Source organism: Corvus brachyrhynchos, unplaced genomic scaffold (genome assembly GCF_000691975.1).
Source record: "Corvus brachyrhynchos isolate BGI_N302 unplaced genomic scaffold, ASM69197v1 scaffold45, whole genome shotgun sequence".
Lineage (NCBI taxonomy): Eukaryota > Metazoa > Chordata > Aves > Passeriformes > Corvidae > Corvus > Corvus brachyrhynchos.
The window spans coordinates 2,206,515-2,225,123 of NW_008238361.1; the positions used below are offsets into that span (position 1 = coordinate 2,206,515).

At 41.0% G+C, this 18,609-nt stretch overlaps 1 protein-coding gene and 1 long non-coding RNA gene across 3 annotated transcripts in view; one reads left to right on the forward strand and one right to left on the reverse strand.

Moving 5' to 3' along the window:
- LOC108447095 overlaps window positions 1-3,376 on the forward strand; it is a 10,212-nt gene extending 6,836 nt beyond the window's left edge. The window contains exons 2-3 of the long non-coding RNA XR_001862495.1: window positions 2,911-3,106; window positions 3,213-3,376. This is a non-coding gene — a long non-coding RNA (uncharacterized LOC108447095). The remainder of the gene's footprint in view (window positions 1-2,910; window positions 3,107-3,212) is intronic.
- Window positions 1-18,609, reverse strand: part of ACVR2A (activin A receptor type 2A) — a 47,843-nt gene that overhangs the window by 12,189 nt on the left and 17,045 nt on the right. For both annotated transcript variants that reach the window (XM_008634995.2, XM_017736055.1), the window contains exons 2-4: window positions 5,308-5,515; window positions 3,383-3,492; window positions 1,952-2,106 (exon numbers count right to left, since the gene is read on the reverse strand). In XM_008634995.2, the coding sequence (XP_008633217.1) occupies window positions 1,952-2,106; window positions 3,383-3,492; window positions 5,308-5,515 (473 nt within the window). The remainder of the gene's footprint in view (window positions 1-1,951; window positions 2,107-3,382; window positions 3,493-5,307; window positions 5,516-18,609) is intronic.

The window sequence follows — 18,609 nt, forward strand, 5'->3', positions numbered from 1 at the left end:
CCTGCTGTACATCTGACCTGTCCATTCTACCACTGCTATACAAAGATTTAAACCAAATCCATTTGCCTGCAAACTCCACTCATGCCCTGATTATGAAATACACTATTAACAGATTAATTGCAGAAATATTTCAGTGTTTATTCGTGGTTATAAAGTTCCCAATGGTTTCCCTCCTTCCCTGTCTCCTGTTCCAACCAGCTGTAATCAAATTTAAAGTGGGAACCACTGCTCTGCTGCATATGGGAGAGTGTTTATACACTGGATTTACATAATAATTCCGGGTAGTTTTTCAGGCAGAAGTGGCTTTTCCTGACTTTCCACATGAGCCTTGATGCCTGTTCACCACAAGATAGGAAAATGTTGTTGCCCACAAGCACCAAGGAGCACTTATCCCAAAGATACAATCTGAGCATGAACACCCCAGCTGATTACCCTATTTATTAAAAATTTAGGTGTCCATCCTGCTCCAAACACAGCCCATGCAAGAAAAAAACTGCAGCAAAAGGAGGGAGGATCAGAATTCGAGTTCTTGATACCCCACATGTATTTAACATTCACTTGCTTTTTCTATGGCTTTATCCATGACTTAATTTCTTTACGAAGACAATCCCACACTGGAATTATCCCCACGATTAGCAGTTATTTGATCTCCCAGCAAAGACCACTGGGTTGATGTAAAGTCCCAAATCCATAAAATGGGAGCTGGATGAACTAATTATGCTGACAGATTGCAGGGAGTCTGAGGAGCTGCAATCCTCTCTGCAAGGACAGCAAACAGACTTTTTTCCTCTAAATTATGTTCTTTTCATTTGGCAACAACATATGTCCACTGCCTCTCCCCAAATTCCTCTTATCTATTACTGCGAAACTGAAACCAAAACACTTGAGTTATCAACCCCAGGCAATCCTGCTTCCTGCAGCACCCTCCAGTCAAGCAGCGGCACTGAAAATATCCCAGGAGCTGGGAGCACGGAGCACACACAGATCCATCCTTGGCAATCCTACCCAAAAGAACAGGAGTTTCAATTTTAATCATAAAAAATGTCACTGTAGGACAGGTCACATATTCTGGTCACTGAGCTGAGTTAGAAGCTCAATTCTTACTGCAAAAATCCAAATTACTTCTCTATTTCCACAACTACATTTTCTCCATCCTTTCTGCTTTGGTCTCTAGAATTTCATGTTTTAACTCTTTCCATAAAAGCCTCATAATCTCAGCTGGATCTCCAGACATAACTGAAGGAAGAGGAATTCCAGGATTAGCACAAATTATAGCTCCAGGACCAGCTGGAGCCTCCCAACAGCAGGAACTCCACACACAGAGCCACAGGAGGTTTGTTTGGGTGCAGCAGGTTACACACAAATGTGGAGCCCACAACCTCATCATCCTTTAGAAACAAAACACCAACACCCCTAAAACTGAAACATTTCAAGACAAAACAGAAAATACATAAACAAGAGGAAGAAGATGACAGGAATCACAATCCTTGATCTGAGCTACGCCCTGGAGTTGTGCTTGAAGATTTTCTGAACATTCCCTTTAACTGCACCTGTATCCCAGTTCCAGGCTTCCTTAAAAACAGCTCATCCTCTATTAGCTACTATTTTCTGTACACCTCAAATGGCCAAGATGAATTGGCAACTCCCTTTTTTGTTCTCAGCCAAGCATTACAGCTCAGCCCTCAGCACCCCTTCACTGTGTCTTTGCCCTCTGTGTTCAGTTTTTCTCCTCCCAAACAAAGAGATGCATAAAAACATGAAGTAGTTGCTGATATAGTCATCAAAGAATAATTAATAAGGCTGTTTAAGTAAAGCTTAATTCTCTGCTTTAGGGGAGAGCAAGCGTTAGGACCTCGAAACCAGGAGGGCAACAGAGACCAGCCATGAGACAGATCCCCTTCAGGAATGGTTTGGCTCTTAGAAATCCCCAAATCCCACAGCAGGGGCTCACCTGGGTGGGAACAAGCACGGGAGGATAGGCCAGCTTGTGATGTCTGTACATCCAGAAGGAAAAGAGCACGATCACTGCAATTCCCATGATAGGCACCAAGGAATACAGCAAGGTGTTGAACAGAGGTGGCTTCGGCGTAACAGGATTGGAAGTTGCTGAAGGGAAAAAAAAAAGGACACAGCTTTTAAGGAACAAAACCAGGCAGTGTTTGAAATGTGCAGCAGCCTGATTTTCTAACAGCTCCTGCCAGCAGCACAGCAGGCTCCCAGCAGCTGATTAGCCAGCACAAACTAACACCTGGTTAAAAGGCAGCACTCTGGAAAGCATGGGAATAGCTCAGATCCCAGATTCACACTTCAGCACGGTGGAATTCTGTGCCTCCAACCCCCACCAGCCTACAGCAAGCAAGGGGTGTTTGTATTCCCAGGGGATTGCAAGAATGCATCACCTAATGAATGAAAAACAATCCATATGGAGGTTTAGCCTTGCACAGGGCAGAAATAACCTGCCAGCACTTCTGTGCTCTGCTGCTCGGCTGCAAGGAGGAGTTCTCCAGGTGAAGACACTTTCACACAACCTCAAAAAAGGCTCTGGAAAAGCTGGAGCTGCTTCAAAGGCAGCCACAGCCCCCTGGGGCAAGAGAGGGCTCATGAGAGGGAAGAATGTCAATTATTGCCTTAGCAGCATCACTGACAAAAATGACAATAATATCTCCTGGGTCAACAAAGGCTATTTTAATCTCCCAGAAAGTGTTCTTTCATTTCATAAACAACTTCCTCTGGCTATTTGGTACATGAGACATTTGCTGGTTTCAGCTCAGTTATTAACATCACTCCGTTTTCCAGCAAAGCTTAGATTCCCGACTGGAAGAAGATAGGCAAGAAAAATCAAATCATTTTTTAGCTGCTGTTTTTTAAAATAATTATTTGTTACATCTGCCTAATTTGATTGTCCTTCAGAACCACACAATATGCTGAGACTGAAGAACCTACAAGAGAAGAAATTCTTTCCCCCTTTTGAGAGGTTACTGTATGCATTCACAGAGGAATTCAAGGTCCAGCTGGGATAAAGAGGATTTTTTTGAAGAAAAGGAGCATCCCCAGGCTGGCACAGGGATGATTTACACACTTACAGGAGCTTAACCATGCAATTAAGGTAAGATTTGACAGTAACTTCTGTATCTTAAACCAGGCAATTATTTCAGATTATCCTTCCTTCTCACCCTTGGAAAGAGCTGAAGCACCTTTTATTGATTTTATAGGGAAGAACCTCTCCAAGTGGAATAAATGAACTGGCAATTCCTCGCCTCTGCCTGGGAATGCACAGAGCTCTATCAGAACCCTCTGGCAGCAAAGGCAGGCCAGGACTTTTGGAAAAGCCTGATCTCCTGAAGAAGCACCACGTGGAATATTCCCATCAGGAGGAACTTACGCTGCGTGACCTCCATCTCCGGGAAGTAGAAGAAGCGCTCGTTGCACATGTTGCCCTCACAGCAACAGAAAAACACCTCAGGGCTGTCCTTCTTCTCTATGCAATCATTCCTGCAAGAGAAAAGAGTCAAATGGTCATTAATCTCGAGCTGGGTTGTTTTTGTTCTGGAAAAAATATGTGCCCATCTTTAAAATTTCTAAAGTGAACATCATTAAATCGCCCAGGATAACACAGTGTCAAAGTAACAGCTAAACCTAATGAAATAAATTAAATTTTGATATTTTATATTGCAATGAAATTTTATTACAAGAGAAACACATTTTTGCTGGTTTTAAGACAAAGTTAAAGAAAGCCACCAGAAGGACACTGAGGAACAGTTCACAATCTAGATTTAAACAGGACAAACAAGGGATCAAACAGCTGGTGCTTGACCATAAACCCACAGGACAGGGCTGGAGATAAGTGAGAAGGAGAAATTTTAAATTTTATTATACTTGTAGAAAGAAATGATAAAATTTCTACAATTTCCTCTGCCTACATTATGCTCAGGGACAGGGTTTATTTCACTGAATTAACTGCAGGAAAGACTTTTTTATTAATACTCTGTTAACAAATAAGCTGAAACTATTCCCATCAAGAAAGAAAAAACAGGCACCAACCAGGAGCCAGCCTGACAGCAGAATTAGGAAAGCCTGAAGAAATACTGAGGGATTTTAAACACAGCTGAACATTGTCAAGGAAGTTTTGGGCTCATCTTCAAAACTTGGGGTTATTCCCTAGAGCCAGCTCTTGCTGTCACCCTGTCCCGTGGCTTCCAGGGAACATTTTCTCTTTGATGTCCTTAATCTGCTGCTGTTTGGAGTCACCCCCACGAACTTCCAGAGCAGTAAAACCACCCCATGCTCCAAAGATAAGATTTGGGCTGTTTTGGACAAACACAGCACTGTGTGTGATTAGCACAAGTTACTTAATGAGGACTTACTCTGTTTCCAGCTCTTTCCTTACCGTCCTTCCTGCATTTGATTTCTTTTTCCAATTTCTTTTCTTTGCTCAAGGGAGAATTTAATCTCACAACTTTAGGATTTTTTAAGATTGTGGAACTGAGCTTTAAACTGTCATTAAAGCAGAAAACATCCTGGTGTGGGGGGCAACTTGACTTGGGAGAAAGGGCAGCAAGGCTTTCTTCTAACAATTCAACTTTTAAGAAACACAAAGGAAAACTTTTCTAAAATATTGCTGAAATAATTCCTAAATACTTTTTAATGAAGATCCACTGTGGATCTATTTCTTAATTCTCTGTCCTTTCAGAAAATAAATGTTTTGGCCCAATACAACCCAGAAGAATATTTAAAAAACTGCAACACCATTGCTTAAGAGAGTCATGACCTTTATTCAGTCAGCATCTAACAAACCCCAAGTCCTGCTGTTACTGCTCGTGGGTACTTTCTAGACCATCTGTTAGCAACAAAATAACAAGGAATTTAGAATATTCTTAGAGCTGCCATTGAGCTTATTAATAAACTGCCAAAATACTTCCATGATTTGGTAAATTGCAGACACAAAGTGCTGACTTTCCAACTCTAAAGACTTTGGAAAAATCAACGAGAGAATTTTGCATCCTGGTTGCAATAATTATATTTGCACTGTTTGGCAATAACAAGGCACTACAGAATCTATTATTAATGGGCCAAAAAAGAATAAATGAAATACCTGGGTTCTTTTAAGAAGGTAAGACAACTGCAAACAAGACAGAGTACTCACATGAAGTCCAGTCCCTAAATACAAGTGTGCATCTAAAAATAAGGTAATTATTCACGGACTCATTTGTCTCAAGCCGTGGTTCCAGAGGGGATGACGTAGAAATTATGGAGAGGCAAAGAGTTTACAGTGACAAATCAATTTTGAAAATTCCTAGGAAAACTCACCTGTCATAACAATTGATGTCATCCAGCCAGCAGCCTTGCTTCACAATTTCAATTGATCCAGAAATATTCTTCCATGTAGCAAAGCAGTGTCGCCTTTTATCTTTATCACCATAGCAGGGCTCGATCCCACTGCGATTGGTTTTATCCTTTTCCCAGTTAGCGTTGTAGTAGATGCACTCCTGTGTTTCTGATCTGCCCAGGATGGCACCTGGGAGGAATGGGAAACACAATTAAATGGAATTCTGAAGAATCAGGCATATGAACCAATGGAAGCTGTATAAAAATATCATTTACTGCTTGTACCAATGTGCCCTCTCTCCCCTCTTTTTAATAAAGACAGAAAACACGTAAAGTTCAGCAGCATTCCAAGTGTTGAAACATGAAACAAAGATCTTCTGTGAAGTCAAACACTGACTTGCATAACTTAGCAAGATTTGCAGAAATGAAGAACAAGTCATGGCAATACTTCTCCATGAATAGCAATAGCAGAGAAAATTTAGAATGCTGAGCAGCGAAGATTTAATTAAAATATTTGCCAAACCAGGAGATTTAGCCAGGAAAATTCACCAAAAGGCATTTGTGCTTCTTATCTTGTTACATGAGCCAAAAGAGCAGGGAGTTCATCTCAGAAACCCCCAAAAAAGCCAAGAGGTGTTTGGGGGCAAGGGCATCACAGAATCCAAGAATGGTGTGGGTTGGAAGGGACCTTAAAGTCCATTTAGTGACCATGTAGGAAATCACTCTGGGATTCTGGGATTCTAGTGGAGATAACCTCAGAGTTAATGGGATATAAAGCACCAGTCTGGCTCCTGCAGAGGTGAAGGGTTGTTGGGAAGCAAAAGTGTTAACAAAATACAGGAAGGGAGTAAGAACTGCATTTTATGCCTGTTTTTTATCTTGTCTGACACTGCCCAGAGTGTGCCATCAATCTTCATGGAAGCTCCACCATTTAACTTGTATTAAACCCATGGAGAAACAGAGAGGGAGCTCGAGGAGGTGGAGAATCAGAGGATCCACTGAGGCAGGGCCAGGAGGATGCCAAAGCACTTTGCCTGTATTTATCTATACATTTAATATTTTTAACACATTACACAGCACCCTGAAGATCAGACTAGAAGAGAAAAGGTCTCCCACGGCAGATTTTTATGTATTTGCTTGCATCACCTCCTTTATCCACATTTATCCACAAGAAATGTGACCCAGCAACCACTCCCGTCCATTCCTGAGGATAACGAGGATTATTCCCATCTGAGCCTTGCTGCAGCCCTGGGAGAGCTGAGCCCAGCACTGCCCATACTGAGCATCCCACATTGCTCCTTCCCAAAGTCCTGCCTCTGACGCATTCCCAAAATAGGCCGAGGCCACCGCTTCCGTGCTTTGGGCAGGAGGCTGGCGGATCAATGGGAGAGGGGCAGGAGCCAGCTGGGAACGCTGCGAGGTACAGCCTGGGAACCATTATATTCCTTGTGCTGCCACGGCCTGACCTTTACAACTCTCAGCTATGGCAAGAAACAGATGAGGCAACAGATTGAACAATTTGGTTCTGTCAGTGCAATAAAGCAGAAGTCCTGGATTTCTCTCACACGTGCCATTGCTTTTCTCCCGCTGCCAAGCCGAGCTTTGAAGGACCACAGACAAGCTGAATTTTATAAAATTCAGGAACTGCAGTAAAACTATCGTTGCATAAATATTCTGCTTATTCCTGTCTTCTTTATAGTCAGGTTTTCTTATCCATTAGTTTTTTAATCCATTAATGCTCTAATCAGTGACTGGCAGCGGTCGCTCTTGGTTTAATGACCTTGGATCTGGCTGGGGCTTCTCACCTGAACGGGCACCTGCAATAGGTCTGGCCAGACTAACCCAGGCTTGGACAGACCAGGACAATCCTGGATTAATCTTCCCAAGCAGAAAATCAGGAACATGATGGAAGCAAGGCAAGAGGAGAAGGGGAACCACACAAAGAAGGCAGCCCTGAGCCCATCTGCTTCCAACCAGCTCTGCCGTTCCCTCCACAGGGATGGAGCTCCCAGGGGAGAAGGGCAGCTGGCATTCACAATAAAGCGAATTTATTACGCAGAGCAGGTCTCTAATGAAACTCCTGTACCCGTTCCAAGTGCACATGGAATTGCCAGGTCCTCAGAAACCAATTCCTGAACCTCAAAAGGCAAAATGCTGCTGTTGAAAGAAGCCATAAGCAAAACTCCAGCAGTGTCCTATGGATAGAACGTGAGGTAAAGCTTGGGAGGAAAACACACTGGGAAAGCAAAGGGCACTGAGTACAGAACAGGGTTTAGTTTGGGCACGTTAGCCAGATCCCACTGGATGTCTGTGTGTTCCCACTGCAGCTCCAGTGCTGCTCTATCCCTCACACTCGTGCCCATCCACGACAGTGACAGAGGGAACAAAACCAACACTTGAACTTCTGAACCACTGTTAATACAGGAAACAGCAGAACTGGGAGCAGTTCCATTAGAGAGTACATGTGCAGCCTGGAAAACCTCACCTCAGGAGGAGCTGGAAGCATTGGCTGCCATTTTTCAATCAGAAAGACTGAATAACTGGAAAAAATCTACCAGTTTTTCAATTAAAAAGGGGCAAACAGTGAAATCTCTGCACAGCTCCTAAGGACTAACACGGCCTTAATTCAGGAAGGGATCACTGGGAAAAGGTGCTGGATGGAACGGGAATTGTCTCTTACAGGTGTCACCACGTTACACCCAGGGGGGAAAAAAAAAAGACAGAAACTCCTGGGAGTTCATCATCCAACCTTATCCACTAAACCTAGAACTGAGCAACACAACCTCATGGGTCTGTAATGCAGGAATGGTTTCCTGGTACTTTATGTGCGATGTGATAATGATCATCTCCCTCCTTTTCCAGGGAAGACTTCAACACTTCCCACGTCCTACCCTCATTCCCAAACCCTGCTTTTGCTGCATGATTAGTTGGTGACACCATGTAAAGACACAAAGGGCAAAGGGAACTGAATCTGTGAGCTCTCACTGGTTTATGAAATGTAACAACATTTTCACGCTGAAGTCATGAAAGTTGATGAAAAGCCTACAAAGATTAGTTTGATGGTGCCAAGGACACTTTTTTTTTTTTTTTTTGCTATTCCCTAGAAAACTTACAATATATAAAAGAATTAAAGAGTGAAGTTCAGTCTGGCAGACACCTCTGCCTGTAACAGAAAGGTTACTTAAATTGTGTTATATTTGAGATGAATTTGAGCCCTTTAAGCACTGAAATACAAGGAATGGAGCAGTTTATTAGAATAAACCAGCAGAGCAGAGAGGCCTGAAGCACCACAGGGACTGAGTAACTTATAGATAGAATGGCCCATTCACCAAAATATCTCCATTGTAACACGCTGTTCTAGAGGAACAGAAAAGAACAGAAAATGCAGCATAAATAGAAATAACACCTTGGGAAAAAAAACTTCAGCTGCTGCACAGGTACCTTTTTCAAGTACTTGCCCATATGTGTTATTCTATTTGTTTCCACAGTGATCTCAAACACTTTCTAGCCCTACAAATATATCTAAGAACAGACTACAAATATAGACTGAAAAGGCCCAGCTTTGATGTTTCCGCAAGCAGGAAGCAGGATTTTATCATTCTCTATTTTTTCTGATAACACCCAGGGGAATATTTCTCAAAGGAAGAAGAAAGAAGTTATTTCCAACCTAATAAAGCAAACTGAGTTCCAAGAGAAAGGACTTTTTCTGTCCTCCTTTTACATGCCACAATGTCCCCAAACTTATTTTGTTGATTTTTAGACTAATATTAGTCCTATTCTCACTGTTCTCAATGCTCCCAGGTCAAACAAGGACTGTACTTCAGATGAGCTGAGCCAAAGTACATTCATTAAATCCAAACACAGCAGCAATTAACTCAGGCAACGCAAGAACTGCAAAAAAGATAAACAAGGCAGGGAAGCAACAAATCACCTGCACTGCTGCCACACTGCCCTGGGAAATTTCAAAATTTAAAGATTAACCTGATGGTCCAGAAAGCTGCTTTCTTTTTCTAAAATAGTCTTTAAAAATAAATTAAGTTTGCAACTCTTGAACAGGGGTAAACTTGGTAAGTTTTAGTGTAAAGTTTTGTATAGCAAGAGCTGCATTTTTCTCCAGGATTATAGTGGGGGGAACAACAGGAAATCTGTATTTGCTAAGATATCTCATCATGTACTTGGAAAATATTTCAATTTTTTTGCAGTTCACACCTTTTCAAAATGGAAAATTTGTAGGGATGAGCCTGCCATAGAAGTATGAAATTCTGGAGCTGAGATAACACTTCTGAAAAAGAAGGAGAGAAGAATCTAGTGCTAGAAAATCGAAGGATGATCTACCCAAAATCTACACTAAGTCTTAAGAGCACGGGTTTCCCAGTAGAGTGGAAACTATGGAGGATGATGCCACCTAAAACCAGGGAACAGAAGTGAGAGGGAAGCAGGGGAAGGTGAGAGGAATAATACCGATATTGTTAAAAACCCCTTGCAGCCCCTGGTTTGCTTGGTGGACAGTAACACAAAACAACTTTTTTTCACTCTGAGTCTTCTGGACTTGCGGTATGGAAAATAATTTTTAGAGTCAGCTGCTCTAACCAATTGATGATGCTATTTTACATATATAGATATATCTTGGTTTTATTTGCATGGTGTTCTTGCTGAAGGAAAAAAAGCTGGAATTACTTTTGCAATTTGTTCCCTCAGTCCCTCCCAGCATTGATAGAAGAAATTAATAATGTTGTAATAGGATTTTGTAGAGAACTTCCATTTTCTGCCTTGTACTTCCAAATATCTTATTTAAGCCTGGATTTAAGGAAGTGGGAAAACCCCCAGATCTCTGGTGGCCAAGTTTTCCAGAATCCCTTCAGAGCAAATCACATGGCAGAAAATGGAGAAAAAGGGTCAGTGGCCATCTCTGTTCTTTAGGTAGAAATTAAAGTGCCACTAAGAGCTGGTTACCCCCGAGATAAAGATTGTCATCCTTTGGGAATCTCCAGAGACTTGGAGTTAAGTGTTATTTTTCACACTCCCCAACTTCAAGGGAACACAGTAAAACACAGGCTGATGTTTTCAAGTTCAAACATGCCACTGCTGTCACTGCGAGGTGTGAGCAGCACACAGCACAAACACCTCTCAGCCGCTGCCTGATGATTTTTGTAGGGGAAAAAAGCTTGACAGATCCTATAAATTGTTTGGTTTGAGGCACAGCCTTGGGGCTGCACTCGCCTCAGGTGCTGGTGGCTTTTAGGCATTGCTGGTCAAACGTCCCCTCCCTGGCACGATTACAAGATGGTTAAAATATTTCACAATCGGTAACAAAGAGCTCAAAAGTTTAAATTCTACAAGACTGAGATGTTGGAAGAAATGGAATAGGGCCAAACAGGCACTAATGCTAGAAATGCCCAGTTCTCACTTTGGATTATCCTCCTCTCCCCAATGCAAAAGCCCAAACACCAAGAATAATAGTAAGGAGAAACCTCAATTAATTTTTTGACATTAAAACTTGCAAACTGGGGTTCTGCTGCGCCCTCATGATCCTCATGATCCACCTACTCCTGGACTGCAGCTCAGGGAAGCAGCTGCCTGGAAGGAGACAGGGATTCTCTTCCATTGCACACAGGAGTGACACCATTTTCACACGGAATATTGGAATGCTGTTATTAAACTAAAAAAGAGGCCCCACAGCATGAAAGGCACCAATTAAGCACCTAAATAAACCACCTAAGGACACCCAGACTGGATCAGGAATTATGAATCGTTCTCAGAGATGAGTCTCATGCTGGTGGTGGCAACCAGAAGCATTTCTATTTTGGGACCTGCCAGGGAGTTTCCCGGGAATGATCTCAGATACCTGTCAGAGCTGTTCCTCGGATCTGAGAAGCCCAAAGCAGCAGAATCCTGCAGTGCTGCAGCTCACCAGATATGGGGAGCTCCTCTCAGTAATTATGAATCCCAATGGATTTCGGGTCAAAATTATCCTTTTTGGGGTTGGTGTTTGTGGAGGTTCTTCTCTGAGCTACAAAAGTTCCTAAGAACTTGCCAACCATGAGCTATGAAACGTTTAGGATTTTCTTCAGTGGAGGGTTGAAATTCCTGCAGCCTCATGGAGATGGGAAATTTGAACATATTAATCACTTCATTAAAAAGCATTGGGAAAGCTTCATTTTAGCTGTCTCCAAATCTCCTTCTCTGGTCAGGCTGTAAGAGAAGATCAGGAAATGACATTTTCTGCAACCCTTCTCCTGCACTGCTTGTTTCACGCATCTTCCAGGATCCTGCTCAATACAATCAGTGTCAATACTTCACCTCTATGCATAAAGAGAAATAAGGAATCTCCTCTTCACAGACTCCCTTCTGACCCCTCAAAAACATCACAGGAAAGTTCAGCCAGGCTAATTACAAGAAATTATTCTACCTTTTGCCTCCCAAGTCAGTCAAGCACAATGCAAATGGAACAGTTTGACTGCAAAGCAAACAGAACCACACACCAAGTCAAACAAAAACACAGTCAAGACATCTAAGAGGCAAGCATCCAACTCCACATTTGATGTTTCCTCCACATGATATATCCAACCCCCACTTCTTTTTCTGTCTTACAGGACCTTATATAACTATCTAAAAGACAACAGGACCAGTGTGATTCTGCCTTCAACTCAGCTCTCCAACAAATCTCTCTGTGGGTGTCGTGTCCCACTCGGTGCTATTGCAAGCAAAAACACCACCCAGTTATCCTACATGTGCTGATCAAGCTTCTTATTTACATTCCAATTCTTTAGCCATCCCTATACTTCTCTTTTTTTTTTTTTCTGTGGTTACAACCAAAACCCCAGCATAAACATACTTACAACCAGGTTTTTTTAAGAATTTTTAAAGCATCAGCTGTATCCTTTTCCTTCAAGCTGGCCCAACAAAATTTCCAAGTGCTGAGCTCATGGGCAGGAGCTGCATGGTCAGTGCACATCCACTGCCCAGCACATCCAGACAAGCTCCAGCTGCCCTTGTCCAGATGGCAGCTGGACAGGAGGAGAGACAGGTCCCACATTTGTGTAAACACCCAGAGGGATTACCTGGGACCTGCAGGCAAACAGGATAACGTGGAGGGGAAAAGGCAGAACCCAGCCGCAAAAAACTCAAACCATTAAATGTTCCTACTCCACTGAGCTGGAAACCTTCCTTACCCCTCCCTCTTTCAACTCTCCAACTTATTTATGGAGAATCATCACTCTGAGCTTCAGTCTGGATTCCACATAGCCCATGGTCCTGGGGTTTTGTATTTTCATTTTCATTTCCCCACCTCATCCCAACAGGACTTCCCAAGTTCATCCTGCTCATACATGTGGCCAGAACTCCAGTCAGGACTTCAGCTATTCCCAAGGACTTCTCCAGTATGGATACTGGGTTTGTTTGCTAGGAAATACTCCTTCAGAAGCATTTTGGGATCAGCTGCATCACTAAAGGATGTCACTGGCAGCTCGTGGTGTCTGCTCTGATGCAAGAGCCCAGTTTGAAAAGCATTTTGGAGCTGTAGCGCAATCAAAAATCCGACTGAGCTGTGCAGCCTCAAACAGCTGAACTGGCACAAATGAGTGGAAGTAATTCCTTCCTTCAGCCACTAAACTTAAATAAATGTCAGGCTGCAGCATTACACATCTGAGTAAATACCTATCAGCATAAAAATGCTAATATGTTTGTGACTGCTGAACTCTCTTCCTGAAGCAAAACATCTACATAACCCCAAACTTCGCTGTATCTGTTTAATTCCATTTCCACTGTCCAGTCCTGTAGAGATCAAATTCCAAACCTTGTCTACATTGAAAGAATTTTAAACTTTGTGTCTTCATGCTCTGAAATCAGTGTTGATTATATTTAAAAATCCAGCAAAACTTCCTCTTTACCTCCAGCTAAAGTGGCTGTCACTTGAAATGGATTTTCTCTTTGTCCCCTCTCAGGCTGCCTCATTTTGCTCCCCGTGCCAGACTGTAATCTGAAGATTAAGTTAAAAATCCCATTTCTAGAGCTTGAAACAACCATGTTTACAGACAGAACCACTGTTGACATGGCCAGCACATCCTCTCCAAAGTCAACTCTGCCAGGCCTCAGCTCCAAAGACAACACCAGGGCTCAGCTGCAGCTCAGCCCTACCAACCACAGCGCTCATCCTCAAGGAGCAGATCCCGGGACCTCTGAGGGAGGGAGGAGAAGATGACAAAGACTTTTTTGACTCAAGTTTCTTATTCTGGACTTGTTTTCCAGGGATCAGGGAAATCCAGAGTCCAGCTACCTTATGGAGTCTTCATTAAGTAAATGTTTTCACTCATAATTTAAATACTCTGATCATTTTTAACCCCCATCATCACCTTTTCATGCTCCAAAGACACTCCAAGTGAGCTTTCCCAAAGGAAGTGAGAACTGACAGATTTCACTAAAAATCACTATTAGGACTGTTTTTACAGAGAATAAATTCGGATATAAGTGACTGGTAAACTATTAAAAAATCATTTATTTAAGATTCAGAAGAAGAAAACAGCAATGGAATAACAAAGCAACTTCTTCATGCACCTCAATATAAAACTATTTTTCTCTTCCATTTTTCTGAATCTTTATGGATTCTCATGAAGCAGATTTTGCTGTCCACTCATCCTCTTTTCAAAAAATGTTATTACTAATTGTATCCAGAAAAGCAAGACCAACACCCAAAAGAACAAATCCAAAAAAGAAGCATTTCAAGATCAAAAGGAAGTTATTAAAGTCAGCATAATACATATTAAAACTTAACTCTTTTTGTATTTCTAATCAGAGCTTTAAGAACAACTGACTGGAAAAGGGAGCAATTAAAAATTACAACCTTAAAAGTCTTTTCAGAGCCTAACTCTGTAGTAGGGACTTTAAAATCATGCTGCATATTGGCCACCCAGCACATTTATTGGCATTAAAACATTAAATGCAGCAACTCCAGCTCCTTTAAATAAATTAGCTCTGATCTAACATGAGATTCAAATCAATACAAAAGTAATCCAAGACAGCAGGTTTTATTTCTCTTACCTGCCTACAAGCACTTACAAATAGTTTATGTTTCCATGTTTGGTGTTTTTCTTAAGGAAACAACTTATTAAAAAGAATTGCTGTTAAATTCCAGCAACTTGTACTCCTTAAAATAAAAATTTGGAGGATTTATATATATATACACATATTTATATAAAACCTACCAACTAATTTAGGAAAAAATCCAACTAAGAAAAAGAAGACCAAAATATTCTTATTTCTGGTTCTGTATGAGTAGCAACAAATCTGATGTCAATCTACACCATCTAATTTAACAGCACAAAAATACCTTTTAGAAACTGCCAGAATTATCTCTAAGTATGAAAAAATTAAGATGGGTTTTAAAGGTTTTAAGCATCTAGACATTTAAAAATGAATAAATCAAATTCAATCTCATTTAGGAATCATTCACACAGGCTGAGGGAAATGCAAGTCAACAGGAGCATCACTGTTAGGAAAAGTATACAAAACAACACTAAAAAAGTGCTACTGGATATCAGAATTTTGGTAAAACACCCCCTGATTCTACAGCCCACACCTGACACAGCATGATAATCCCAAGCTATTTCAGTTTATAGCTTGCACGTCAATGAAAAAACTGCCTTCAAGTGTTCAACTGAGCCAGTGTTGCTTCATTTCACTTGGCAAGGAAGCCTTAAAAACCCATTTGTTACAAAAACGTTATACCAAAACTGCAGTGTTAACTTTTCAATGTGCTAATTTGGAATATTTGGATAATTTACAGGAATTCTGTTAAGAACTGCCTCTCAAGAGGCCCTGCACAGATCCCAACCACACCAGGATCTATATTTAGAACAGCAACTCCAGTTCAACCAGTCCATCAGTTCTCTACTGGGTGATGCTTTTAAAGCACGGGCAATCCAGATCTGCTGGCTGAGACTTGCATTAAAATATTTGCTTTTAATTCATTTTCCCCCTGATGCAGCATCAACATTCAGGCAAGATTACAGATCTCCAGAATGATAACCGTGTTGTAATATAAAAATATTAATTTTTGCTACAGAACTAAAGAAAAATAAATTTTAAAAAATCACACATAACTCCCAAGTCACAACAAAGCCAGAACAGTTTTAGCATTTCATAAAGATTGGAGGAAAAATTAAGTAATGAACAAATACAGAGCAATGCACAACTCGCTGCTTCCTATAATGGATTTCCAAGTGGGTTTTGACAGCTAAATATTATTTAACTTATTGTCTGCAATGCCTTAGGTCTAGTCTCTGTTTCTAGGAGGCCTCTTAAGGCATCATCTGGTTACTTCTCTATCGTTCTGTGTATTGGATGAGCTCACAGAGCCCGGTTCCCAAACCTGGATTTAAGACACCACTGTGGTCTAGAAGCTACAAATATTTTCTACACTGTAACCAACAGACTGGAAAAAAAGCACTCAGTGGTGGCACCGACAAAAACTGAAATAGAAAACAAACCCCATCCACTTTAATATTTAATGGAACTACCCAAAATGTTTTAATGTTTTACTGACCGACCAACAAATAGATTTAGTATTAAAAGGTTTACCTTCACTTCAAACTTCCCCATAAAATACATCGAGTTCTCAAATCGGCCCTAAACAATCTTAAGGAATAAAGAAGGGAATAAACAGCAAATCAGAATATTTCAGATCTTGGAGAAACCACTTCAGTTGTACTTGGTGCACACAAATGAGGAGCTGCTTGTCTCCCTAAGCAGGCACAGATTTAACACCTAAACAGAGATTTGAGAAACTCACGTCCTTCAGCTCTTCTGCTCTGCCATACAGAATTGAAAATTGTACTCTGATAAAATGTACTTTATTTGGGTACTTTGCTGCGTTTGACCCTTTTCCAGACCCTGAAGCAATCCAGCTCCATCCCCCAGAGCTGGAAGGGTGGAAATCAGGAAGAAAAATCTTGCTGGAGCCGAATGCAATGGATAATAACAGATCACCAATATCAGAGCTGACACAAATACAGCTGAGCACAGCACAGGATCAAAGCATCCTCCACCTTCCCTCAGATCTGGATCCAACAGCAGGGGAAAAACCCACTCCGTGCTCACCTGGTTCACTCCCTGGGAGTTTAACTAACTAATTTGGAATCACATCTGCTGGATCTGAAATAACCCAAACTACTCTTTTAAGATACAAAATAAACATTTTTGATACTTGCTTAAGTATCCAAATGTGCATTTTCTCCAGCATTTAGAGATGATACTGAATCTCTTTCTCTACAAACAAATACAGTTACAAAAAACCAGCTAAGAGACTTTCTGGCATTCGCGAAAGGAAGATGATAAATGTAATACAACCAGTTTTAATCAAGATCAAAGCTGTAGGAGAATGCAGACAGACAGTCTAGACTGCTTTACTTTGAAAGCCTAAGCATATAAAGCAACATCTGCAAAGAACATTAATCACATTTAGTCCACAATCTTATCACCTCCCAAGCAAGCAGAAACAACTTTTACTTAAAAGTCATATGCTTCTATGTGACAAGCATTTTTAATTATCTTTAAATTAGATATTTATCACTGATTACAAAGCTGTTCTGTTCACTTTGAAATAAGCTGATGTAATTTGAAATACACTTGCAGAGTTCCCTGGACAAAGAATGCAATAAAGTATTGGTAAGGAAGCTTGGTGAACAGCAACAATCATTTTACACCGCTGGAATAAAGCGGGAATTCTCTAAATACTGAATTAAGTTCTGATTTGCTCCTCTGCATTTCAGACCATAACTCAGCAGGCAGCAATAAAGTGTGAGATTTTCTGCACAGTTTTCTTTAGCTTTGGGAAATGACTTGAGAAGATAAATAATCAGCTTCTTTTCAATTTTTTTTCTATAAAAAAATTTATCTTGCTCCTACATTTTAAAGAGGAATTAAAAATTGGAGAGATGGTGCATATCTACATATAGAGTATTTATGTGATTTAATACATACCTTTCAATACAAAATAATCTATTCTTTGTTTACTTTGGTTTATTTTGTTTATATTCTGGTCCATTCTCACTTACGATTTTGCCTACTCACTAGCCATCATTTCATTTATTTTATTAAAAGTGTCTTGCATTAAAGTTCTCCCTTCTGCCAGGTTTTCATACAATCTAGCCTTCAACAAGAGCCTGGCAGAGACAAGCCCACAAAAAAAATCCATCATCTTACAACCCTGAGGCAACAGCTGTGAAAATTTACAACATTATAAACCCACAGAGGCAAAGAATAAAACTGGGAATTTCTGCACTAAGCTCAACTTCTCCAGCAGCCCCACATCCCACAGGAGAGCTCGTGAAACGCAGCAGCAAATCCAAAATTTATGAGTCTTTTTCAAAAATCTCGGTGTTAAATTCCTCAGTTCAGAACAGAAAATGCAGCCTCCCCTGCATCAGGACTCACTGAAAATAGAGATTTTTAGGATTTCTACCTTTCAGCTGGAAATCCCCTCTCTTTGCAGGCGCTGTCAGCCATCCTGCTGCTCCTGGCTCCACATGGACTGAGATTCCTCAGTCCCTCCATAAATTTATAGACAAAAAGATGATTCCTGAATGGCTTTTTTCCTCAATCCTCCCCAGTTTGTCGACTTTGCTGTTCCAATTCTCAGCAGCAGAACAGAGGTTTTCCAGCCCCAGTAACTCATCCCATGCTGAAACAGTGGAGATTTCATTGAATTGCTGTGGAAAAAGCACCTGGTTTGTTCCTCCTGCACAGGCAGCAGCATCCTCCTGAAGCTCTGCAGTGTTCCTGGAGTGCTGGAGTTCATCTGCCTGAGCTATTTAAAGAATTTCCTATCTTTAGGCCTACTGACAACACTTCTTTTATTTTTTAATATAACTTTAACCTCCCACAAAAAGCAGTTTAACAAAGGGAGACTCTGCACACCTTTTGAGACTCCTACACCTGTGGAAATTGGAATGCCTGGAAAAATATCCTCACATACTACGATTTAAGTTCATTTCTTGGTGTTATTTTGTTATTTAACTGGGCACCTCATAGAGCCACACCAAGGCAATCTATTTTCTGGCCAACTTTCAATTTGCTTATCTGATCAATTCTACGACGATTCTTCAAGTTAAAACAAATTACAAGTATTTATGAAGAGCAGGAAATTTTAAAGTGCTACAGGATACTGCAGAGGCTTTCTCAGAGCTTGGCTATTAATCTTCAAAACCATGGGATTGGTTTGGGCTGCAAAATTTTAATGAGGTGAATTTGACAGAATAACTAGAGCTAGACAGCTGCTTTTAAAAGAGC